The 23,826-nt window shown below is 68.6% G+C and overlaps 2 protein-coding genes across 4 annotated transcripts; both read right to left on the bottom strand.

The window, feature by feature from the left end:
- Positions 1–8: 8 nt before the first annotated feature.
- SRPK3 (SRSF protein kinase 3) lies at positions 9–4,831 on the bottom strand. The gene is made up of 15 exons (XM_049705062.1): positions 4,511–4,831; positions 4,295–4,428; positions 4,052–4,160; positions 3,834–3,921; positions 3,448–3,535; positions 2,776–2,882; positions 2,529–2,694; positions 2,390–2,415; positions 1,844–1,973; positions 1,521–1,760; positions 1,329–1,429; positions 921–1,028; positions 780–849; positions 607–699; positions 9–466 (listed from the first exon to the last, which is right to left on the bottom strand). Exons 1-15 carry the CDS (start codon positions 4,558–4,560, stop codon positions 282–284), a joined length of 1,695 nt encoding a protein of 564 aa, XP_049561019.1. The 5' UTR covers positions 4,561–4,831; the 3' UTR covers positions 9–281.
- A 37-nt stretch (positions 4,832–4,868) lies between these two features.
- Positions 4,869–22,086, bottom strand: PLXNB3 (plexin B3). 3 transcript variants are annotated; one of them, XM_049705057.1, is made up of 36 exons: positions 21,978–22,086; positions 20,519–20,594; positions 17,950–18,993; positions 17,353–17,532; positions 16,611–16,739; positions 16,425–16,525; positions 15,836–15,965; positions 15,507–15,663; positions 15,310–15,418; positions 15,116–15,230; positions 14,878–15,003; positions 14,667–14,783; positions 14,273–14,366; positions 14,021–14,190; positions 13,624–13,775; positions 13,240–13,345; positions 12,399–12,529; positions 11,969–12,145; positions 11,662–11,854; positions 11,310–11,540; positions 11,063–11,224; positions 10,830–10,981; positions 10,566–10,666; positions 10,264–10,487; positions 9,968–10,146; positions 9,639–9,705; positions 9,048–9,375; positions 8,833–8,936; positions 8,608–8,746; positions 8,108–8,286; positions 7,826–7,986; positions 7,462–7,609; positions 7,249–7,313; positions 7,105–7,180; positions 6,909–6,983; positions 4,869–6,625 (listed from the first exon to the last, which is right to left on the bottom strand). In XM_049705057.1, the coding sequence occupies exons 2-36, from the start codon at positions 20,588–20,590 to the stop codon at positions 6,521–6,523; spliced, it is 5,799 nt and encodes a 1,932-aa protein (XP_049561014.1). In that variant the 5' UTR covers positions 20,591–20,594; positions 21,978–22,086; the 3' UTR covers positions 4,869–6,520. The 3 variants fall into 3 exon arrangements, 2 of the variants coding, with proteins under 2 accessions (XP_049561014.1, XP_049561015.1); XM_049705058.1 differs by having other exon boundaries at positions 8,653–8,746; XR_007474911.1 differs by lacking the exon at positions 4,869–6,625 and having other exon boundaries at positions 6,922–6,983; positions 7,249–7,318.
- Between the last annotated feature and the right edge of the window lie 1,740 nt (positions 22,087–23,826).

Raw genomic sequence — 23,826 nt, 5'->3', positions numbered from 1 at the left:
ACGCGGTGTTTCAGCCACACTTTATTAAGAAAACAGGCAGCGCGCTTCCCATTCAGAGGGCCCTCTGCGAGGGTTGGGGGCAGAACGAATTCTGAAAGGCAGGCCTGGCCCTGGTATCTGTCTGCCCTGCTGGGGGGGGCGGTGTGAGAGGGCGGGCGGGCGGTGTGAGGCACTCAGCAGGGTGGGTGGGGCGGAGCCGTCCTGCTTTCCCTGAAGGCACTGAGGGCTGGGGGTCGGGGGCAGCCAGGACCGTCCCACGCTGCCCAAAGCACCAGCCAGGCCTAGGGATTGAGCCAAGGGTGCTGGAGGCAGTCGGCCGCGCTGGCCCGCTTTTCGGGGATGTACTCCATCATGGGCAGCAGGAAGGCGCTGAACTGCGTGGCCTGCTCCAGGGGCCACTCGTACTTCTCCATGAGCACCTCGTACAGGCCCCAGTGCTTGAGGTTGTGGATGTGCCGCAGCTCTCCTGGGGGCAGGCCGGTGGGCCTTAGGTCAGGCTCCACCAGGGAGGACTCTGATCTGGGACCCCTTGCTCCCCCTATTTCAGAACCCAAGGTCCCTGCCCCGCCCCTTGCATCCAGGTGGCCTGCGCCCGCTCGGCCCCACCTCTCCGGTTGAAGAACTCCCGGGAATAGCGGCCCGAGAGGGCAAAGGCCGGGGGGATGTCTCCCAGCAGCTCCACGATGTGGGCGATGTGGTCTGTGAATAGACAGGGGGCTGGGAGGAAGCCGGGCGGCCGGGAGACCCCGAGGCCGAGCCCAGGGCCTGCCTCCCCCTACCCTCGTCACGACTGTAGTCTTCTCCGGAGTGTGGCTCGAACAGGTAGTCGCCAGTGGCCAGCTCGAAGGCCTGGAAGGGGGAGAGGGTGAGGCTGCGGCCGGTGGGCCAGCTCTGGGCGGGGGTAGCCCAAACGGACGTACCATGCACGCCGTGCTCCAGATGTCGGCCGGGGGCCCGTACTCGGCGCCGATCAGCACCTCCACGGCCCGGTACTGCCGTGTCTGGATGTCCTCGGTGAAGTGCTTGTGCTGCAGGCAAGGGGAGCCCTGGGGAGGAGCTGGGGCCATGGCTGGCCTCCCCTCACTGCCCCCCTCTCGTCTCCCACCTCCTCTGGGCCGTGCACCCGCGGAGCACAGTGGGGCTCACTCTGAGCCTCAGCGTCCCTGGGTGTCCCGAGGGTCTGGCCAGACGACCTGAGGCTGAGGCTGGCCACTTCCCTGTGGCCCCCCACCCCCTGCCGTGGGCCCAGCTCTGCTGACCAGGCGGGCCGGTGCTGGTTTCGGCTCAGGCCTGTGCCGCCTCCTTCATAGCAGGGCGCCCGCTCGTACCACCCAGCAGGCGTTGCCCAGGTCTGCGATCTTGATCTTGATCTTGTCTGCATTTTGGGGCTCTAGGGGGTTCACCAGGAGGTTGGAGGCACCAAATGGTGCTGGGGAAGCAAGAGAAGGGAGACAGACTGAGCTGGCCTGGACCTGCCCTGCCCGGCCCCGCCCACCTGTGCCTGCCGCTGCCTGACTTACTGCTGGGTGACAGGAGGCCCCCGGTCTCGCGTTGGTTGGAAGAGCCTGAGAGGATGGAGCACGAGGCGGGGGAGAAGAGGGAGCCCGAGAAGCCTGAGGTCTGGGAGCTGGGGCTGAGGCTGCGGCTGCCCCCGGGGGCAGGGGAGGAGGAGGCCGGGGAGGGGCCGGCCGCGGCCCCCCCAGGGTGGCAGCCGGAAGAGGAGGTGGAGCCGCTGCCCCCCTCTAGTCTTGAGCCAGAGTCTGGGGAGACGGGCAGAGGTGGTGTGTGAGCAGACGCCGCTGCGGCACGTGCCAGGCGGCCCTGCGCCCCCCTGGCCCCTCACCCTCGGCCTGGGCGGCTGCCTCCATGGCCTCCAGCCTCTGCAGGTCCCGAAGCCGCTCCTCCAGCAGCCGCTTCTGCTGGTTCCGTTTGCGCCTCATCTTCTTCCTCTTGTTTTTGGACAGCTTACCGGTCTGCCGTTAGAGCCAGGGTCACTCCGGGGTGCCCGTCACCCATCCCCGAGCAGCCCGAGCCTCTGCCCGTGGCCTGCAGGCCCGGGGGCTCCAGGGACACCAGACGTGGCAGTGCCCCCTCACCCGCCTCCTGTCTCCCCTCCTGCCCGCCACTCCCCAGAGCTTGAGGCTGGGGAGGAACCAGCAGGCCTGCCTGTGGGTGCCAGCCTCCCCTAGGGGCAGCTCTGGCCCCTCCCAGCCTCGGATGCAGTGTCCTTCCACTGAGACGGGGGCGAGCCCAGCAGCCACCCAGGGCAGTTTGGGGCACGTGGCCCACTCTGCGTATCATCCGCATCCGGGCCACCCAGCCGCTTGGAAGCACCACTGCAGGAGTGCTGGGGAGGGTGAGGCCCAGGAAGAGGGGCGCCCCCACTTACCAACACCTCCTGGGGGGCACTGCTGACTGGGGGTGGGGCCGGCAGAGCATGGAGTGACAGAAAGGAAGCGAGACTCAGGCAGGGGCTGAGGCCACGGGCCCCGCCCCGCCCCGCCCCGCCCCGCGCAGGCTCTCGGTACCTGTGGACCGGGATGGGGGCGGGGCCCCTGACCGCTGCCACTCCGTGGCCTCCGCAGCCAGGCGCCTGATGTAGGCGTCGCCCACACACAGCAGGATGTTTTCAGGCTTGATGTCCGTGTGGATGACCTTGCACTTGGTGTGGAGGTAATCCAGGCCGCGCAGCACCTGGGGAGAGCCACGCCTGAGCTCCCCCGGCGCCGCCCAGGCCGCCTCGCAGCGCTCTTCGGCCAGGCGCCTGCTGCTCACCTGCCTCACGATGCTCTTCACGCAGGGCACGGGCAGGCCCTGGTAGTTGGACTTGATGATCCACTTGAGGAGCTGGTGGCCTAGGACCTCCAGTACCATGCACACGTCTTGGGCCGGGAGTGAAGGGCGGTCAGTGGGCAAGCAGCTGGGGCACAGGCCCCGCCCACCCTCAGCTGGGGCGGGGGAGCAACGAGCCTCAGGCAGTGCAGAGCTGGGTCTGGGAGGTCCCGGTATTGCTACCATCCCGGTGTCATAGTGTCCCTGTCACTCTAGGTGTGCCAGTTGGGACAGTACCTTCCACGGTCACCCTAGGGAGAGGGCACTGGAGGAATAGGCGGGTTTCTCAGCCCATCCCCAGTCCTACGCCCAAGTCTGCCAAAGAGCCTACGGACAGCCCCCCGAAAGGGAAGGCACTGCCACGGAGGTGGGCCCTCCCACCTGGGGGTAAGCCAGCAACACCCGTGGATAGCCAGTGCCAACCTGGTCATCCGCTCCCTGCCCCCCACACAGAAACACAAATCCCCAAAGTGGTGATGGAGATATTGCGCAGTGTCACTGGAAGGGATAAACCCCCATCGTGCAGATCAGCAAACTGAGGCCCTAGGAGCTGGGAAGGCATGAGCCAGCTGGCCCCTGCGCTGCCACACTGCTTGCTCAGCCTACGAAGGATACGGACTCCATTGACCCCTGAGATCCTGAAGTCGTCGATGAGCTGGACAATGGTTTCTCTTTTGGGGTCACTGGGGTCACTGTCTCGGACCTGGAGCAAAAGCCAAGGGGCCACAGACGGCTGCAACCTGCCCCTCGCCAGCTGCTCCCCGGGCGGCCCCTCCGGGGTGGGGGCCTCCCTCCCGCCCCAGCTGGGCCCCGCTGGAAGAAAGGCTGCCGGCCCGCCCTTGCCCGCTCCTCGGGTCCTCCCACTCCACGGAGCCAGCTGGAGCCTGCCCCTCCGGGAGCCCTGCCCCCACCCCCGCGGAGCCCCGGCAGGCCTTGCACCCACATTGCCAGGCCCTGGGCGGCTCCTGGGGCGCTGGGAGCGGGTAGGGGAGGCGCCTCACACATTTCAGGAGCTTGATCTCATCCACAGCTGTCTCCGTGTAATGCCCTGCGCTCTTCACCACTTTGAGGGCCACGAAGCGCTTGCGCCTGCAACACCGAGACCCGCGTCGGCTGCCGGCACCGGCCAGACCCACGGGGCCGTCACCGTGGCCTCAGCGGTGCCCAAGGGCGGGACCCCAGCTGGCGTGGGGCCTCGGGGGGTGGAGGGGGCACTCACTGGATGTCCCAGCAGAGCCAGACGGTGGAGAAGTGGCCCCAGCCCAGCTTGCGCACCACGTGGTACCGCCCATTGAACAGGTCCCCGATCTTCACGGGGTAGTAGCCACCTGGGGAAGGGAGCCCGTCGGGCGCGGTGGGGGTGTTGCCTTCCCCGTGCCCGGGACAGCGCGGCCCGCCGGCGCCCGGCCCACGTGGGCTGGCCCTGGCCCCTCCCCGCGGGCGGCGCCGAGGCAGGCCTCACCCTTGCAGTAGTCCTTGGCATCCTCCTGCTCCTCGTCGTCGGAGCCCAGTAGCCCCCGTAGTATCCGTGGCGCCGGCGCGGCGGGGGCCCGTTCGGAGCCTGAGGACTCGAGCCCACAGGAGGCCTGCGAGCTGTGGGTGGGGTGGGTGGGCTGTGAGCGCGCGCGCGCGCGAGGCGCCAGGGGCCCCGGGCGCCCAGGCCGAGCCCTACCTGCTGCTGCTGCTGCTGCCACTGTCCCCGCCGCCGCCCAGCGCGCTGGTGCTCATCCCGGCAGCGCTGCCCGCGGCTCCGGCGCCCGGGCGGCTGCTCCTGTGGGGCCCGGCCGCGGCCTGCGCATTTATAGCCTCGGCCGCTGATCTCACCGCCTTTATAAATAGCCTCCCAGCTGCTCGGCTGTGGGCAAGGTATGCAGCGGGGAGGGGGCGGCGGCGGCGGCCCTGGAGGGCCCGGCCCCCAGGACGAGGCCCCCGCCCCCCGGGGCTGGCAGAGGGGACCCCTCCACCGACACGGTGTGACGCATGGCTGTGGGCAAGGTATGCAGCGGGGAGGGGGCGGCGGCGGCGGCCCTGGAGGGCCCGGCCCCCAGGACGAGGCCCCCGCCCCCCAGGGCTGGCAGAGGGGACCCCTCCACCGACACGGTGTGACGCATCCTCCACAGTGAGCTCCCTCGCACCCCAGGGCCAAGGGGGACGCCCACGCTGGCATGTGACGAACCGGGCCCCAGGCTGAGCCCCTGCGCTTCAGGGCTGGCAGAGGGGACCGCTGAGTGGGCCTGTGGCGGTGACCTGGTCGTCAGACTGAACCCCTGTACTCCAGAGCCCGCTGATGGGGACAGCCACACAAGGGCACTGCGGGCATGGCAGGCCGGGCTTTCACCCCTTCTCACATGCCCTAGGGTGCCGGTGACACTCTGGGAACATTCTCTGGCTTCCTGTTTGGCCCTTGGGGGAGCCTTCCCAGAGGCGATCCCTGCATTCCCACGGGTACCTCATTCCCTGCCCCCTCTCTGCTGGGTCCCCGCTTTTCCGATGGCTCCTTGATCCCCAAGACAGGCTGGGGCCCTCCTGTCCCTCAGTGTAGCGTCGCTGGGGGCCCTGGCCAGGCAAAGGTCAGGGGCGTGAGCTGCGGGCAGCTCTTCCCACCACAGGTGCTGGGCCTGAGTGACGGCCTGGGGACGGCCCGCCTGGGACTCTACTGCTGCACCGTCTCTCCCGGCTCCCTGCGGCCCAGCCCTGCCTTGCTTACTGGCTCCAACACGTGCACATATCCACGTAGGAGGCGTAGGGAGCTGTTCTTCCGGGCCCCGCCCTCAGGGGTCCTCGAGTGGGAAGCAAGTAAGCCCACAGCTCTAGTGGGCTGGTGGCAGAGATGTCCGGGTCAGGCAGAGAGCCCTTGGAGCTCGTGACCTTGGGACCCCATCCAAGGGACCAGGAGGAAGAATTGGGTCCCCAGAAAGGGGGTGGGTGGGGAAGCCTCCAGGGAGGCAGCAGGATGGGGTGGAGACCTCCATGGCTGGTGTGGGTGGGGAAGACGAGGGGAGGCCTTGGGCGGCCAAGGAGCCCCCCGAGCCTGTGGGCGCTACCGTGGGCTTCCGGCAGAGACCGGTGGGCACCTTGGCTCTTCAGAAAGAACACCGGCTGCTCCCAGGAGGGCTGGGGGGCGAAGAGGGGAGCCAGGAGGCCAGCTGGGGACTGTCAGAGTCAGAGGGAAGCGGAGGGGGCCTGGCGGTGACTGGCGACGCTTGCTTCTACGTCCCTGTGCCGAGGAAAGGACCGGGAGGATGGGGTGGCATAGCTGGGGGCCTGAGGGCAGGGGCACCTTTCCCGCAGGGGTCGGGGAGGGAGGAGAGCAAGGCCTCGGAGTCCTCGTTTTCTCAGGTAGTAGAAGTCGTAGCCCTGGGCCGAGGGGAGGGCTGTGCTGGGGCACTGAAGAGACTCACAGGCGAAGGTGGGGCTGGGCATTGGGCTTCTTCTAAAGACATTTCTATTTTATTTCCAGATGTGATGCTCCAGCAAACACATAAATACAGTGGGGAAGGGGGAGGGAGAAAGGATGGTTATAAGTTAGAAGCCCAGGCGGGGAAGGAGGGAAGCGGAGGGGGCGGGGGGGGGGGGGCGGGTAGGCAGCAGGGAGCCGCTCCCGCTCTCTGCCAGCCACTCCTGTGTCACCGGCTCCGTCCAGGCTCCGTCCAGGGCATTGAACTGGCAGACCCTGCTGCTGCCCAGCTCACAGGTCAGTCACCTTGTTCTCCACCAGGGCGGCAACCTGCTGCAGGCGGCAGGCCAGTTGCATCTTCTGGCCCACAGGGTCCTCCTCCAGGGCACTGATGATCTACCAGAGCAGAGGAGGCCGGCCCGCCTGAGGCCCTGGCCCTCGGCCCACCGGCCGCCCTGCCCTGGCTCCATCTCAGTAGCAGCCTGGGGAGCCAGAGCTCCCTGAGGAATCTGGACGGATGCCGAGCCCCTTCCCCAACCTGGGCCTTTCCTCTCCTCTGCCCAGATTGGGCCTGGACACTGCCTCTCGCCCCCAGGGAGACTCCTGGGGCCTCCCTGTGGGCTCTGGGCTCCGGGCTCTGGAGGCATGCCCCTCCCCCCCAGAGTGCCCCAGGCCTCACCTGGTCGTAGTACCTGTGGATGTGGGTGTAGAGTTCTTGCAGAGCTTCCAGACAGTGGGGAGCGGAGGTGTAATTCTAGGGGTAGCACGCGGGGGTTGAGGCCCCAGCCCGGGCCTCGAGCCAAGCCTCCCCTTCCCCTCTGCCCCCCTCCCCCGCCCCAGGTGTGGAAGGGTGCACCCTCTGGGCCGGGCCTCACCCCCGAGAGCTCGGCCAGGGCCGAGTTCATCTCCTGGTAGCTCGCCGGAGAGCTCTGGCGAATGTCGGAGTAGTACCTGGAGGAGGGGACGGAGTTAGAGGCAGGCAGCGCCCATTCCCTCACCCGTGATGCCCCGACACCTACCTCTCCACCATCTGCTTGTAGCGAGGGATCTCCCGGGCGTAGAGTAGTTTGTTCACGGGGGAATCCTGTTCTGGGCAGGGGTGGGCGTGAGCGGGAGCTGGGGAGCTCTGCCCTGGCTTTCTGACTGTGCCACTCGTGCCCCCCCAGCCCCACCCAGGGCTCTTCTCCGAGCCCCCGTGGCTCCCCCGCCAGGCTTTCTTCCTCTGCCCTCACCCGGCCCACTTTATGCTCCGAGATGGTGCAGGAGTCCATGAAGGTCTGGGCAATGACGGTGAGGACGGCGTCCACGTTGTCCGACACCCGCACGTCAAAGATGAGCTGTGGGTTCTTCAGGGTGTTCACCCAGAACCTCAAGAGCAGGCTGGGGACACGGGCCAGCCGCGGTGTGAGCAGGCTGCCCCAGCTGGCATCCTCAGCCTGGTCCCCGGCCCTGAGCTGTGCGGGGAGCTGGCCTGCGAGTCCGTGCCGGGGCAGCCGGGAACCCAGGGCGAAGGCCGCCGGGCCTGGGCTTCTGTCCCGGCCCTGCCGCCCCCGCCCTGGCAGCGTCCTCTCTGCACGGGGGCAGCAGGCGAGGCACCTGTTAGTCTTCCAGATGTGTAAGGTCTCCAGGTCCTCAATGCCGTGCTTCTCGGCCAGCTCGTCCAGGAAGTCAAACAGGTACTTGACAGCGATGGGCACAGGCCGGTTCACGCTGAGGATGGCCTGGAAGGCGTCGTCCACAAACTTCTGCAGTGTGCCCTAGAAGGCAGGCGTGGGCGGTATGGGGGGGCAGGGCGTGTGCGCCTCGAAGCCGCGGCCAGCCGCGGCCTGCCTCAGTGGGTGGGGCCGCCCCGTCACCCCAGCTCCCCGGCCCACCTACCTTCATGGACAGCAGGCGGGTGAGGTAGATCTCCGGAATGGCCTTGGCCCGCGTCCGCTCCCGCTCCGGCTCCCTCAGGCTGCTGCGCCGCGCCTTCGCTGCTTCTGGCTCATCGGCGACTTTCACCAGGTGCCAGAGGCGGACCCCGCCGTCCTCACCGTCCTCCAGCGCGGGGACGTCTGAGGGCACAGAAGCCGGCCCTCAGTCCTTTGCACTCTCATGCCGCTGGCCGGGAGGCCCAGCCTGCTTCCCTGGTGAGGTGGGGCAGGGTGGGGGGCGCCGAGGGCCGCAGGGTAAGAGAGATGTGGAGGACAGGGTGGCAGCCCAGGGGCTCGCTCGGCCCAGCACCCCACGGCCCTGGAGCTCCCCGACCCGGACGCACTGCCGCCCTCGTCCACCCCGGGCCCCTGGCTCAGCCTGGAGTTGTGGCTTCCCCGCTGGCGAGGTTTGGGGAGACCCGGACACGGCAGACGGCATGACCAGGACTCCGGCCTGCCCACCTCGAACTCGGGGGCAGGTTGGTGCGGCTGGGCCACGGGACTCACTCTGCCCAGAGGGGCAGCTCGGGGCCGGGCTCTGGGAGATGGCGCCTCCGTTGTGCAGCTGGGGAATGAGCCTCACCGTGGCTCCATCCGGGACCTGGCGGGGAGGGGAGCAGAGGCTGGGCTCCCTCCCTGGCTGACCCCGAGGCGGGAGCCTGCCCCCAGCGCCCACCTGCCCGGCACCTTGTAGTGCTGCAGGGTGTTGAGTCTCTTCCAGCGGTTCTGTGTCACTGAGGTCAGGTCCTCGTCCGACAGGGTTAGGTGACCAGCCAGGCCTGAGCGCCACTCTTGGGGGGACCCAGGGAAGCCGGTCAGCCCACGGCCTGTTCCCGTAGGGCAGAGCCGAGTGGCCACAGGTGAGAAGAGCCTCGGGCGGGGCGGGAGGGGTAGGTTCTCACCGAGGTCTAGGGCGTGCACTGAGGGCCTCTGGGAGAAGGGGGTGCCCTTGTAGACTTGGTCCAGCACCTTCTCCTTGACCTGGGTGATTGTGTCCGTGTCGAGCACCCGGGCAGGCACGCGCTGCACCATGCTGCCCGCCGCAGCCCCGCCAACCCCCGGGCCAGCCAGCACCGTCAGCGTCAGGGTTCGGAACTCCACGTCCTCCCGCAGCAGGCGGCTGTCGTTCAGGGTCCGTTTTGCCTTGCCTGTCACGGCGTCCACAGGGCCCTTGTCCACCTGGTACTGGATGGCCCGCAGGAGCACGTAGAGCGGCTCACCCGCTACCTCCTGCAACCACCAGGAAGGGCTGGCGTCAGCTGGGGGGCGGTGGGCGGTGCGGGCAGGGAGGGGCGGCCCGCTGCACGGAGCGAAGATGGACGGCAGGCAACGCCAGCGGCCTCTGCTTCACATCCAGCCGGGCAAATGTTCGTAGCCTGCCCCTCACCGACACCCCGCCCTCGAGCCCAAGGCCCCTGGGCGGAATGGGGGCGCAGATCAGTGAGGCCAGAGGCAGCAGCCCCAGAATGGCGTGAGGGGAGAGGGGCCCTCACCCTCAGGAAGGTGTAGAGACAGATGGACACCCAGTTGGTGAGCAGCTTCTCCACCATAGTCTCCGTCCTGCAGGGAGCAGGCCCCGGGTCAGAGGGGCTGCTGCAGGGCCACCCTGTGTCCAGGCTGAGGCAGGCGGTAGCAGGAGGGCAGAGCTGCTCCGCCTGGCCACCCTTTGTGCCCGGCTCGCCGCTCAGGATGCCCATCTGCTTCCCCACCAGCGGCTCCGGACCCAGCCCGCATCCCAGGGCTTCCCAGCCCCACCCACGCCAGGACAGGGCTGGGTGGAGCCAGCTCCCCTGCTGCTGGGACCGGTCAGGCCAAGGCCAACCTGCGTAGCATGAGCTTGGGGTTCTTCTGCACGTAATGGGCAGCCAGGTCTCCGAGCAGCGTCCTCACGATGTCGGTCAGGTACTCGAGCTTGCCGTGCAGTGCCAGGGACAGCAGCGAGGCCACGAGGCAGCGGTCCCGCTGGGAGAAGCTGGGCTGCTCCTCCAGGGTGTGGATGAGCTAGGCGGGAGGAGGGGGTGCTGGCACCCACCCCGGGAAGCCCTGCGCCCCACACATCCTCCCACGCCTGAGCCCACGCCTGCTGCCTGGCCCGCCCCCCGCCCCCGCGGCCCTCACCGTAAGGAGGAAGGGCTTGCTGTTGAGCAGGTTGGAGAGCTGCATGAGGCCCTGGCGCACCGGCGCGCGGCGGCCCTCTTCCCCGGGCCCCTCGAGGGCAGGCTGCAGCGGGCAGCTGCCGCACCCGGGGAAGAAGACGCGCTCGGCGTATGTGCGGTAGTCCAGGAAGGGGATCCCGCTGGCCTCCAGGTCGCTGCTGAGGTCAGTCATCTCCGTCATCAGGTCTGTAGGCCAGGAGCCACCGAGGTGTGAGCTCAGGCCCAGGTCCGCCCTCTACCCCCTCCCCACCGCCCTCTCCCGACCTGTGAACTCCTTTCGGCACTGGTCGCCTACGCCGATCTCCAGGTTCTCCAGCTGCACCAGAACCTTCTGGTAGTCCCGCAGGGCCTGCTTGCTCTTGTGCCTGCGGCCCAGGGGCCAGGTGTCAGCCATGGGACCAGAACTGCCTGGGCCGAGGCCACTGAGCCAAGATGGCCGCCTGTGCAGAGGCCCGCCGTGGGCCACCCTTTCCAAAGGTGAGGAGGGGAGTTGGCGCGGGTGCACGCGTGGCAGGGCGGCCCCCTCACCTGTACACGAGGGTCAGGAGGAGCACGGCGGCGATCGGCACGGCCACGCCCAGGCCCAGGCCCGCCTGGGCCTCCACGGGGAAGGCAGAGAGCGCGGGCTCAGCCTCGTACTGGACGGGGCCCAGTGGCAGCCGCACGTTGCCCATCTGCACCTGCGGTGGGGACGCAGGGCTCTTGAGCGCCGGCCTGCAGCGCTCCGCCCGCCCAGCCCGGCACCCGGGGCCCAGCCTCACCACGAACTGCGGCAGGGGTCTGGAGCCGTTGGTGGGCTGCGGGGCCCGCGCGGGCGGCTCGCAGTACAGGTGGGTGAGCGTGAGAGTCTTCACCAGGCACTCGCCGTCGCCGATGTGCACGCGCACCTCCTCCTTGCTGATGCCCAGGTTGAGACCCTCACCCTGGAAGCCGGATCCGGGGCCTGAGTCGAGCCACCCAGCTGGTGCCCGCAGCCCTCGCGCAGCGGCGGCCGGCAGAAGGCCTCACCTCCACATCCAGGATGTGGCCTGGCTTGAGGCGGTAGGGGCGGGCGCGGCTGAGCGGGGCCAGGCGGGGGTTGGGCTGGTACAGGAAGTCCTGGCCCCCACTGGCACGGGCGAAGTCCACATGCACGTTGTCCAGGGCGAAGAAGACGCGCCGAGGGCTGGCCCCGTCCGGCACTGCAGGGCTCCGGCACAGGAGGAGGCTGGACGAGTTGATGGAGCAGACGGTGGAGCACTGTGAGGCGGCGGGGCCAGGACGAGGCAGGGTGAGCCAGGGCTGCCCACTCGCTCCCAGGGACGTGGGGGCCACCCCACCCCCTCGCGGGGCACGGCGTCACCTGCTGGTGGGGCCTCACCTGCAGCAGGCCCCCCTCAAGCTGGGTGCAAGCCTGGGGCGCTGCGGCGGGGGCCCGACAGCTCCCCCTGGGGGTCGGGTCCCGGGGCTGCACCGCCACAGCCGTCTCCTCCGCGGCCTCCAGCCACACGGACAGCAGGGGCCGCTCTACCACGTCCAGGCCCGTGCCCCTGACTCGGATCAGCCGCCCGCCCCTGCGCCAGGATAGCACTCAGCAGGACCAGGGGCGGCGGGCAGCCCAGTCCAGTCCTGGCTGCCCGCCCTCCCGGCAGGGTGCACAGGTTGCCCCAGGTGGATCAGGTCCTCACCCCCGGAAGCTGACGCTGGGCTCCGCCGCCACGAGCTGGGGGTCGGCGGTGTAGTGGAAGGGGCTGGCGAGCAGCGTGCGCTGGGCACGGCCGAAGACCACTCGAACCACAGCTTCTCCTGGGCTGGCCTGGGGCGTGGTGTGGCACACGATGGCCTCAGGACACACTGGCTCCCTTCTGCAGGGTGGGGAGGTGTCTGGCATCTTGGGCTCTAGCCTCAGCCCGGCCTCCCCACCAGAGGCCTGCTTTGCCTCCCTCACCAAGGGCAGAGACCCCTGGGGTGGGCACGGCAGCCGTGGACCTGGGACTTTCACGGGGGCCTTGGGGAGCCCTGAGCTCATCGCCCGCATTGTACGCAAGGGGACGCTGGGGCCCGTAGGGAGTATCCCCAGCTGACAGCGACCAGCTGGGGCCAGGAGGAGGGACTCACATACGACAGGGCTGGCTGCCCACAAAGGCACTGATGTTGCCTCCCGTCTGCAGGTGCTGCCCATGGATGGTGAGCTGGGTGCCCCCTGCCTGGGGGCCCCACTGGGGACTCAGGCTCAGCAGGACGGGGTCCTGGGGGACAGGGCAAGCTGGGGCACGTGGAGGCCCACTTCTCAGCTCTGCCTCCTGGGCCACGACTGACCCTGCTCTCCCTCCGGAAGCCCTGTGCCCAGCTCCTGCAGCCCCGCAGCTCTCCTGCCAGCCGCCCTGCCCCACCAGGGGGTGCTCTTCTCTCCTCGCTGCGTCTCCTCGTCCTCTGCCGCGGCTTGCACCTCCCAGGCCCCCCTCCCCGCAGCTCTAAGCCCTAAGATCCAGTCACCTCCTTGGGGTGCTGCCCCTGCCCCTGCACCCACTGCTCCCACCCCGGGCTCTCTGGCTCCAGCAAGTCTCGAGGGCTCAGGCTGGCACCTGGAGGCATCCCTGCTCTCCCCCATCCCCTTGCCCGCAGGCATCCGGGTGGGCAGCAAGTCCTGACAGGTCTGCGTCCCCGAGTGGTCCCCCTGGCCATCCGGCAGCCGCTGCACTCACTGCTTCCGCTGCTTGCCTCCCTCCTGGACAGCGGCCGGTGGGCAGCGTCCTCACCATCCCGCCGCTGCCCACAGCCCACCGTCCACTCAGTGGCCAGAACGATCACTCGGATCGCGTGGCTTCCCTCCTGGACATGAGGTGACGCTTCCCACTAACCTTAGATCAGGTTGGAAATCCTCACGTAGGTGTCACTGCCCTCCTGTCCCTTCTTTCTACTGCCCCCTCTGTGGGGACCGCCCTGGGTGGGCACTGACCTGGTAGGTGAAGTGCTGGGTTGAGATGCCCGGTGGCCGACTCTTAACGGCCACTTGGATTGGGCCCACGGTGCCGTTGGGGGCAGGAGATGTCACACACACAATTCTGCAGAGCGAAGGCCCGATAGCTGCTCAGGACCCCCGTGGGCCGGGCCCTCGTCTGTCGGGAGCCACAGGCCGCCTGCCAGCCGCTGCCCAGAGCCCACCCCCTCCACTCCTCTCGCTGCCAGCCCCCCCTCCCTTCCCCCGGCCTCATCTTCCTTCGGCGCATCTGACCCGGGCCCACGTTTCTTGGCTGCGAGCCTCCCTTCTCTCTGGGCGGCCAGTCTCTGAGGGCCTCCTTGGGAGGGCGTCCCTCCGCCCCCGGCTGCCAGGATGCCTCACCGGGCAGAGATGCGGTAGAGAGAGGGGTCAGGGCTGCAGGGCCGGCCAGCCACGCTCACGGCGTCCTGCACGTCGGCAAAGTCCCGGCCCAGGTTGGAGCCCAGGATGGTGAGGGCCAAGCCGCCCTCAGGAGGGCCGGTCAGGGGCTCAATCTGCAACAGGGAAGGGTGGTGATGGGATGCCCCCAACCTGCTCCTCCTTTGCGGTGTCGGGGGGTGCCTGGCCAGCCAACCAGACTGAGGTGGGACACAGCTGCTAGGGTTTGGGGGCCTGGGGCAGGGCTGCGCTGACCCTGGTAAAGCTGAGACAGTGGGGGGCAGGGCGGGGCCAGGCGGACCGCGATGGGGGATGGCGGATGAGTAAGAGGCTGGGCCGTGGGGGAGGGCTGGGGGCTCACCGCGTTGATGCTGGGTGCGGGACACAGCAGCTCCACGGCCCCCGGCGGGCACAGCGGCCCGTAGCGGCAGGTGGGCCGGTCGTGGCTGCACCACAGGCAGCCCAGGCTCCCGCTGGCCGCCTGGCAGTGGCTGCAGTCGGGGTGGCCCACCGCGCAGTCGTACAGGGTCACTAGGGAAGGCCAGGCGGTGCGCTGAGGCGCCTCCCCCAGCTGCACACCCCGCCCTGCCTGCTGTGCCGCCCCCAGGCTCACCATGAAGAGTGCGGGCATTGTCCAGCCTCTGGCCCTCGCCCCGGGTGACGTAGATGGGCACCGGGAGCTCCCGCTGGGCCATGGAGGGCTGGAACTGTGGGTGGAGGGCGGGGTCAGGCCCGACCCAACTCGGGACACCCCCTGACCGCCCCCCCCCCCCCCCCCGCCTCCTCCAGGACGCTCCTCCCAGAATGCGTGCCATTGTTCAGGCCCCCCCGCCCCCCCCCCGCCCCCGCCACCGCCGCGTCTCCCAGCAGGGGCTGTGGGCGCCACGTTCCTGTGCACGCCCAGGCCTGCCCACGGCAGGCCTCCTGAGTGACGACAGGCTGAAGGGGGCGAGCCCCTGAGGGCCCGCGCGTCCAGTGGCAGGTGAGGCTATGGGGCAGCTGCCCACCTGCTGGGCCTGGCAGTGGATGAGGCCGGCGTCCCCGGCCACCTCCTCCAGGGAGGCTGGCAGCCTCTGCAGTTCTCCGGGCAGCTCCAGCCAGCAGTGGTAGGAGGCAGGCAGGCCCTGGGGGTGGGCTCTGTCAGCATCCTGGACGCTGTCAGCCGCTACCACTGCTCCTCCCCCACTGTCGCTGTCCCCCACCCACCGGAATGCTCACCCGGAAATGCTGAAGGTTCCGCACGCGCAGGGCCAAACGGCTCTCCCAGCCCACAGGCACCAGGAGGGGGCCTACCAGGCCCTCGACCCGGGGACAAGCCCCTGGGCCCCGCACCTGGATGTCCACCTGGGGGAAGGAGACCCCTTAGCGCTTCAGGAGTCGAGGGGCCTAGGCGGGCCCGGGGTAGGGCGGGCGCACGGCGGAGGTGAAGAGAAGCCAGCAGGCTGGGCCCGCCCACCTGTTGGGCACTGTAGATGGTCCTCTCGCCCTCCGGGCAGCGTTCCCCGTACACACAGCGGCTGCTCTGGGGGCACCAGTGGCACCTCCAGCGGCTGCCCACACAAGCACTGCACCTGGGGGGACGGGGGGACGCTCAGGCGGGGCGCCATCGGGACTCACCACCCCCACCCAGCAGCTGGGCCCGGCACTCACGGGGCAGCCGCGTCCAAGGCCTGCACGGCACCGCAGTCGTAGAAGGAGAAGTTGGCGGTAGCCACGACCACGTCCTCGAACATCAGGGCCAGGGGCAAGGTGATGTGCTCTGGGGGGCATATGGTGGTGGCAGGGGCGGCCATGTGGCTCCTGCCCCTCCAGCTCCCCCCTTGCCCCTCGCCCCGGGGGCCCCTCACCTGTGCCTGGAGGGTTATGCGGCAGCTGGTCTTGGGGAGGGGTGACGCAGGCCGCGTGGGTCCCTTCCACGTGAGCCAAGCTGTCATAGTTCCCAAAGGCACAGTGGAAGTATTCGTCCACGGTGAGGGTGGGCAGCCGGGGCACAGACAAGGTGACCTGCGACGCATGCGAGGAAAGCACAGCAGGCGGGGGCCTCCTGGGGGGCCCAGCTCGCTGAGGGAGAGGGATCCAGGGCAAGGGAGGGCTGGGAGCGGAGGCAGCGGGAGAGGAGGAAGACGGGGCAGCCCCCGCCCCGGCAGGTGGCGGCAGGCGGCGGCAGGCATCTGACCTGGCCCTGCTCCTGGCGGGGATGGTGGGCCGGCAGCAGGCTCTGGATGTGCAGGCAGCGGCCGTCCTCGTAGCTCCATAGCCACTGGTTGGGCTGGGCTGCCCGCCCGCATTGGCCCTTGCGGGTACACCTGTGGGGCAGGGGCCCGTTGGGTCCCTGTGTGGGACTCAGGCTCCCTGGGTGATTTGCGGCAAGGGGCTTGGGAGGACGGCCCAGCTGGAGCGCAGCAAGCAGTGGGGGTGAAAGGGACTCTGCTCAGAGAGGAAGGGGCCAAGTGCATGAGCACGTGAACCTGACTTAGGGTTGCCGTGAGGGATTCCTGAGGCTGCTGTGAGGAGCGTGGGCTGGAGAGGAGCTGGAGTGGGCCAGGGGACACCTGAGAGAGGTGACGGAGGCCTGGCCCAGAAGGGGCTGGGGGGAGGAGAAGTGGACAGGCTGGGCAGTGGGGGGAAGGAGATGCCCACCAGATTCTCGGTTGGGCACGCAGGGCAGGATGGGGGAACTCAACGACGGCCCTGCATCCCACCTCGGGGACACGACCCGGCCTCCTGGCCCACCTAGAAGTGCTCCGGGAGCGGCCCCCACTCACCTGCCCTGCAGGACGCACCAGCCGCACAGGGGGTCCCGGGCCTGGAGGCAGCTGCTGCAGTCGGGGAACTGGGGGCAGGCTGCCACGGGTAAGCGGTCCACCTGGACAGGCGGCGGGGTACGGAGGTGGTGGCTGCGGGGCCTCGGGCCTCGTGTGCTCACCCCCCACCCCCGGGACAGCCCTCACCTGCTGGGAAGTCAGCACGTAGAGGTGGCTGCCGCTGCTGTCCACCAGCAGGTCGGGGCTGATGGCCGAGCCCGGGGGCCCCACTTGTTGTGAGTGGTACACCTGGCCTCGGGTGCCATTGAGGAAGACCTGGGGGGATGACAAGGGCAGGGCTGGGCCAGCCCGCCGAGCCAAGGCCCGCTCTCAAGATGGCCGCAGGCTAACCGTTCGGAGGAGGTGCTGTCCCGGCTGGGGTTCCCGGGGAGCATCCCGGCCCACAGAGCTGTCTCCCCTTCTTGCCGGCCCAGGGCGGCCAGGCTGTGCCGTGGAGGGTGGGGCAGGCCCACGGGCATCCAGCCTGCCCATGTCGCCTCCCCCTTCAGCCTCACCCAGCTAGGGGGGCAGAGCCACCCTGGGTGGGGCCCTTGGGTGCCAGGGGAGGAAGGGCAGTTGTGGAGAGACAAGCAGGTCATGAAAAGGCAAGAGTCTCCTCTTATCGGCCGGAGAAGTGGGGGCCGCCTGGGAGGCGTCCTGAGCCACACATCTGGGAAGCAGCCCTCAGTGTGTGGCCTGGCTTTCCGACCTGCCAGCAGGGTACAGGCCGAGAGGTGTGGAAGGAACCCGCGGCTCACGGGGCTCCTGTGAGCCACCACAGGGCAGGAGCGCCTCCAGTCAGGCCACTGAGGCCGGGCCCGGCCTGGCAGCATTGAGGCTGGGACCGGGGGTCTGGCCGAGGCCCGCCCTGCCTTCATCAGGCCCTTACTTTATGCAGCTGGCCCTGGACGTCCCCCAGGAACGCTATCGTGTGTCCGTCTGCCTGGAGGGCTGCGACTGCGCTGATGGAGTTTCTGAGCTGCAGCAGAGGCCCCGCCTCCAGGGGCTGGCGGCCCGCAATGGGGCTCGGGGTGTGTTCGTCGCCACAGGGGTATGACTCGGGGGAGTCCTGCAGGGGCGGAGAGGGGGGATTCAATTCCTGGAAGAGGCACGAGTTACCTTCCCTGGGCCCAGATCTGCAGTCAGCCCAGGATGGCAAGGCAGCAGGCGAGAAGGGCTCAAGGTTGCACCGCAGAGAGGGAGAGACTGGCCAAGGAGACTCAGACAAGCGGGCCCCTCCTTGACATCCTCTAAAGCAGAGGTCACAGGCGATTGTCACATGAGAGCGTCCAGCTGCCCTCGGCCAGGACTACGTGTGGCAGCCCCGGCCCTGGTCAGAGAGATGCTGCAGGTCCACAGAGGGACAGGGCCGGGGTGGCAGGCCGGGCAACACGAGGCCGCGGGAGAGGCGGGAGCCGCTGCCAGGTGGCGGTGCGGAAAGCCTCAGGTGAGAGGGCAGGGGTGAGGCCCGGGCCCAGCCACTCACGGGCGGCAGGGTGACGCAGCGCGATGTGACGCCGTACTCCACGGTGGCTTCCTCCGTGCCGCCGGGGCCCCGGCCGCCCGTGGTGTAGCAAAGGCGCCGGGCCCGCTCCATGGTCGCGTCCAGGTCGGCCAGGGGAAAGGCGCACAGGGCCGCCTGCGCCCCCCTCGGGCCGGCAGCAAACGCTCCCAGTAAGGCGCCTGGGGCGAGGGAGGCGGCCTGGATGAGGCCGTGGCCCCGGCAGGTGAGGGGCACCTCCACGTAGGAGTAGAGGTTGGCATCCCCCAGGCAGACCCGAGCCACGTAGGAGCGGTACTCGGCCTGTGCCCGGGCCCCACGGCGGCGGAAGACGAAGTAGGCCGAGCGAGCGTCAGCGAGGGCCGCCACGTAGCTGTTGTTGTAGTCGGAGAGGTCGCCCACCACCAAGCGGCCCAGGCCCTCGCTGGAGAAGGGCTGTGGCCCAGCCAGCTGGCGCACGGTCAGGGGTGGCACCCCGCCCGACAGCTTGCCCGCCAGGCCCCTGGCCACCAGCAGGAGGTCCTGGCCTGGCCCGGGCACCACCAGGCCCACCGTAGCCACGCCCACGGCATTGGCAGCCACGAACTGCCCGTCGCCGGGGTCCTCGGCCCGGTACAGCAGCTGCGCCACATCCTCGAGGCGCCGCTTCTCACACACTCCCTGCCGCACCTGCCCGCAGGCCACCAGCTCCCGGGCCCGGCCGCTCACCAGCAGCAGTTGGTTGGCGTTGTCGGTGAGCCGGGCCTGCGGGCACTCGGCCGGCTCCCGGAAGGGCACGCAGTCGGGGCTGTCGAGGACCGGGCCTGTGACGGCCACCGACTCGAGCCGCAGCGCGGGGCTGAGCTGGAAAAGGCGGTTCACCGCGCCCACGTAGAGCGCGCCCCGGCCTGGGGCCAGCGCCAAGCGGTTGAGGGTGGTATTGGGCGCTGGGAAGCGGTGTGCCCACGTCGGGGTGAGCGGTGGGCACAGCAGCGGCAGCACAAGCAGCAGGCAGGCGCCCAGTGGAGGCCGGGGCGCCATCGCGGGGCCCTGGGGGAGACCAGGCAGGAAGGCATGAGTCAGGGCGGCTGTGGGAATGGAGGATGAGGGGGCAGGAGGAAAAGGAGAATCCAGGAGAGACAGAGACAGAAGGGGGGGAAAGAAGGACGGAGAGGCAGAGAGACAGCAGCAGAAAGCGGGGGCAGGGAGCAGCAGGGGAAGCGGAGAGGGAAAGAGTCAGAGGGAGACAGGGACAGGGGGGTGGGGTGGGGGGGTGGTGGGGTGGGGGTGGACACGGAGAGTCCCCAGGAGGTGGGGGCGGGGTGTATGCATGCGCGAGGAATTTCCTTCGTCTACTTTAGATGCATCTAGATTGTGGAAGGGGGCAGATCCTGAAAAGCCACAGGAACACCAACAGGACTGAGTGGCAGAGAGAGGAGAGACCACAGAAAGGAGAGCAGCGCGGAGGGTGGGGAGCGCCTTTCCCCGGGCGGCGGCGGAGGACGGTGGAGGGCGAGGGGAAAGGGGACAGGAGCCCGGAGACCAGGGCCTGAGGGCCAGCGAGGGTGGGAGAGGAAAGCTGCCCTGGGAAGCCAGCGGAAGAGAGGAGAGAGCCAGACACCCCGCTGCCTGCCCCAGAGAAAGCAAGGGGCCGGTGGCCAGGGCCGAGGCAGAGGAGAACAGAGGGCTGGGAGGGCCCCAGACTGAGCTGGGGGTGCTCAGAGCGGGGATGGGGGAGTTGGGGGGCACCAAGAGACAACCCAGGGTGCAGGGGGTTGGGGGAGGCCTGTCCCTTGCCCCATCAGCCCCGGCAGCCAGGGTCCACCGGGGCTGGCACGGGGAGGGTTAATGTGGGGGGGGCGGGTGGAGTGAGAAGAGGACAGCCAGAGAGGGCGGGAGGGGAGAGGAGAGCTTGAAAGAAAGTCCTAGCCAGAAGCTGGGCATGGACTCCCTTCCCCACCCATTTGGGGCCCAAGGCTGAGCCCTGAGAGAAGGGCAGGGCCCTAGCCTCCAGAGGAGGCTCCGATCCCGGGTTCTGCTGCGCCTTCCAGCTCACCTCCCGGCCAGGGGCCTTAGCACCCGCTGCCCAGCAGCCTCCTGCAGTGCCCAGGTGACACGCGCCACGAATCCCTGGGCCGTGATGGCCCCTCACGCCTCTCTCCTCCTGACCCCGGCACAGAGCCACAAGGACGGGGTAGAAGCCAGGTCCTGAGTTGAGCCAAGGTCCCGCACAGCTGGGTGTGTGGGCGCGTGCCAGCCAGGAGTGGGCCCACTGTCATTCAGCAGCCTGCCAGCTCCGGCCCCCGTGGGCGTGCCAGCTGTGGGGAGAGCTCCGAGGACGCCCCTGGGCCCTTATCTTGGGAATACAGACAGGAAGGTCAGGCCTGGCCTGGGGACAGGGCCGTTTCCTCTGGACCCTGGTATCGGTGGCAGTGTCTGCGGCGGGTGAGGGGCAGACGGCCCACAGCTGGAGGCGCAGCGCGTGGGAGCCCAGGCTCCAGGCTCCTCCGCGCTCCTCACCTGCCTTCCCTGCCCCAGAGGGGGGTCTCTGGGGACGCAGGACTCAGGCACTTACCGCAGCGAAGGGCAGCAGCAGAGGCGTCTCCCGGGGCAGTGGTGACGGGCACAGGATGGCTGTGGGGGGCATCGTCCTGAGGAGGAGGGAGACAGGCAAGGCTTGGTTCCATTCACACTCAACCCCGGGGGAGGAGGGAGGCCAGGGGGGCCGAGGCCTGGCAGCCGGGCTCCACCACAGCTGGCAGCTTTGTCAATAGTGGCCGGGCCAAGGCAGCCCTGCCTCCACGCCAACAATGTCCCCTCTGTCCAGAGGCCCAGGCCAGGGACCCGCTATCTGGTGTTCCTATCCCCATCCAGGCTGTTCTGACCAGGGGGCTCCCTGCCACTCCCCACCCCCAGAGAGACACCCCCTGGGATCTGGGGACAAAGGGACAGGGTTTCCTTCAGCCAGAAAAATGAGACCCACACAGCCAGTCCCCCACTCCCGCCCCGTGCCAGCCAGCGTGCTCCTCCCCGTGTCCCCCCGGGGTCCCTGTGAAGGGCGCAGAGTGGGCCACGGAGCCCCCCTGCGAGGGCCAGGGCCCTGCGCCCCTGCATAGCAGGCCTCACCCTCGGTAGCCTTGGCGCCTGGCTGGAGGGGAGTCCTGACCCTCAATGCCTGCGTTTGTCCAGGCGGGGGGCAGGGGAGAGACTGGCCAAGGCAGCCCGCCTGGGAGACCTTCTCCCCTCACGCCCCCCCACCCCCAGGGACTGGAAAAGTCGTGCCAGGTACAGTCTGGTGCCAGCGGAGGATGCTTCTGGAGGGGGCTGAGGCATAGAGGATGCACAGGAGGGGGTGGGAGCCCAGCCCTTAGCCCACCCAGCCCTTAGCTTCAGACTTGGCAACTGGTCGCAGGCTGTCCCCCTCCCGCTCGCTCGGGGAAATACCATCCCAGGATGGGTCTGGATCTCCCCCTTCACGTGTGGGGTGGGGAAGAGAGTGGCAGCCGGCAGCCGGCTCCTCTGCCTCCCTCAGAGGGCACCGTCCGCACACCAGGCGGCAGGGCTCAGGCCGTGACCCGAGGTGCGGGAACAGGTGTGCTTGAGTCAGTCTCCCCGTTTCCTCCACAGGGTGCGGTAGCAGCAGGCAGGCTCCAGGGTGAGGTGACAGCCACAGGGCTCGCTGCCACCTGGCTGGGCCAGTTGGGTGGCTGTAGGAGCGGGGAGCCAGGCGGGCCGCTTCCCTACCCCGTGCCCTGCCCCGTGGCCAGAGGCGCCAGCTCTCACATTTGGGGGCAGCAGCCGCAGCCCTACCTCCCAGCGCCAGGGCCACCCATTGGCCAGGACTGGGGGGATCCGTGCCCTCAGGCATCAGGAGGTGTCGTCGCAGGACTTGGTCTGGCACCTAAGCGCTTTTGCCTGATTCGGGCTAGTCGGCCTGTGGACCCCTGGCTTCTCCTGGCTCCCAGGCGGCGCCCCCCACCCCGACCCGGCGGCCCCTGCACCCCGCGCCCTAGCCAGCCCCGGCTCCTGCCTACCTGAGCGGGCCGCCGGCCGGGCCGAGGAGCAGCTGGCGGTGCCAGGAGTGCGTCCCGGAGGAGCCCCAGTCTCCCTCCCCACAATGCAATGGCTCCCAGCCCGAGTTGTCCTGGGTGCCCCGGGAAGCCCAGCCCCTCCGCGCCCACCCCTTTGCCCGACGGCGCAGGGCAGGGCACTGCTGCCCTCTGCCGGCCTCGGTGGGCATGGCAGAGGGCCGGCCGCGCACCTGCCCGGAGGAGGTGAGAGGGGGCGGTGCCCTCCCATGGGGAGGTGGGGGCAGGCGGGCATTCCATAGCCTTCCATGAAGTGCCCTGACTGAGCGCCAGACTTGGCCCTGGCACTGGCACCGTTCAGAGACAAAGCCCACAGCCACCTGCCCCAAGAGTCTCCCGGGTCTCAGGGGCAGAACTACTTGCCAACAGATGAGACCCCACTGCCAGGACAGCCATTTGTGGAGGGCACTGTGGGTCACCAAGGAGGGGGAGTCAAGTCTAGGGCCGCTCAGGGCATCATGGAGAGCATCACAGAGGAAGTGAAGTTTAAGCTGACCTTGAACCACACCGTGCTACTCCTACTGTCATCCTCCAATGTACCAGGGCTGGTCTAAGTGTTCTGTGGACGTGAACTCATTCAGTCCTTCCAATGACCCCAGAGCGGGTGCAGTTATTTCCCCTGGTTCACGGGTGGGGAGACTGAGGCTCGCAAGGTTAGGAAACTTGCACAAAGTCACAGGGCTAGTAAGTGGTAAGGCTAAGAGTCAACCGCGGGTCCCTGCCCTTAACCATCAGGCACGAGGCCCTGAACCATGAAGGGCAGCAGGCATTGGGCAGGAAGGGAGATGGGGACTGGCCGAGGCCAAGCCTGCAGGTGACACGCCCACAGGGCATTTTCTCCTACCTGGAGCACAAGTTGGTCGAGGTGAGCTTCGAGGCTGCGGAGGGCTGGCAAACGGCTTTGCATTTGAACAAGCGCAAGCTGGTGGCCCAGGGGTGGAGAGCATGGGGGAAACCTGGGTCAGGGGGGGCTGTAGGTGTGGAGAGGGGGAGCAGGACCCAGGAGACGTGGCGGTGGACAGGGTGTAGGCGGCGAACGCAGAAGGATCCAGGAGATCTCTGGGCTCTTTCTGCTGGGGCATCACTCCCTATGGAGCACGGGTGCCAGTGGAGGGGAGGACTGAGGGGCCCACAAGGCAGGAGGAGGTGGCCAATGGAGCTGGTGGGGTCTTAGCGTAAGAAGCTTGGCTCGGGGTGAAGAGCACTGGGGGTGGGTGGGAGTCACAAGAGGGAACTGGGAGACGAGGGGCGTCAGGGGAGGCGAGCGACCCAGAACCTGAAGGCCTAGCAGATCCGGAGGGCTACACCCCCCTCCCCCAAGGGGGAAGGCCAAATGCCCAAGAAGGGGCCAGGGAAGCTCCGGGAGAGGCAGGCTGTCGGGAGAGTGATGGGGGAGGGTCTCTGAACACTAAGACTGGAAGGACTGCCCCCCCCCATGGCCAGCTGGGCCCCTCCCCTCCACCGTGTCCCTCCTCAGCCTCCACCCCAGCACACACGTGTCCTTGGTGGCTTCGGGAAAGACAGACGCCTTCAGTCCCAGCGCTGGGAACATTTGTCCTACCTTTCCACAGAAGAAAATAAATCTGTCTCCAGGCAACACAATTTTTAATAAGTATGTATGTGTATGGCCTGCAAGGGCCGTGTGCACCGGTCCCAGGCAGAAGACAGGCAGCCCCTAGTCTGAAGTCAGTGGCAACGGTGAAGGACCTTTGCAAGCTTTGTGAGTTTTAACATCTTACACAAAGGGAATCGTGTTGTTTTCCTTCTGCCAATGGCTCCTTCCCCTCGCAGCTGG

Source organism: Orcinus orca, chromosome X (assembly GCF_937001465.1).
Source record: "Orcinus orca chromosome X, mOrcOrc1.1, whole genome shotgun sequence".
NCBI classification, from domain to species: domain Eukaryota; kingdom Metazoa; phylum Chordata; class Mammalia; order Artiodactyla; family Delphinidae; genus Orcinus; species Orcinus orca.
The sequence above is the reverse complement of the archived record's forward strand: the minus strand, read 5'-3'. Positions and strand labels throughout refer to the sequence as shown.

Coding starts and splice junctions, on each gene's coding strand:
- PLXNB3 (XM_049705057.1), bottom strand. CDS start 20,590: ATGCCCCCCACAGCCATCCTGTGCCCGTCACCACTGCCCCGGGAGACG. Junction 10,667..10,829: donor CTCCTGACCCTCGTGTACAG/GTGAGGGGGCCG, acceptor CCTGGGCCGCAG/GCACAAGAGCAAGCAGGCCC. Junction 9,376..9,638: donor GTCTCTACACCTTCCTGAGG/GTGAGGGCCCCT, acceptor TGGTGGTTGCAG/GAGGTAGCGGGTGAGCCGCT.
- SRPK3 (XM_049705062.1), bottom strand. CDS start 4,560: ATGAGCACCAGCGCGCTGGGCGGCGGCGGGGACAGTGGCAGCAGCAGC. Junction 1,761..1,843: donor GGCAGCCGCCCAGGCCGAGG/GTGAGGGGCCAG, acceptor CCGTCTCCCCAG/ACTCTGGCTCAAGACTAGAG. Junction 850..920: donor TCTGGAGCACGGCGTGCATG/GTACGTCCGTTT, acceptor TCCCCCTTCCAG/GCCTTCGAGCTGGCCACTGG.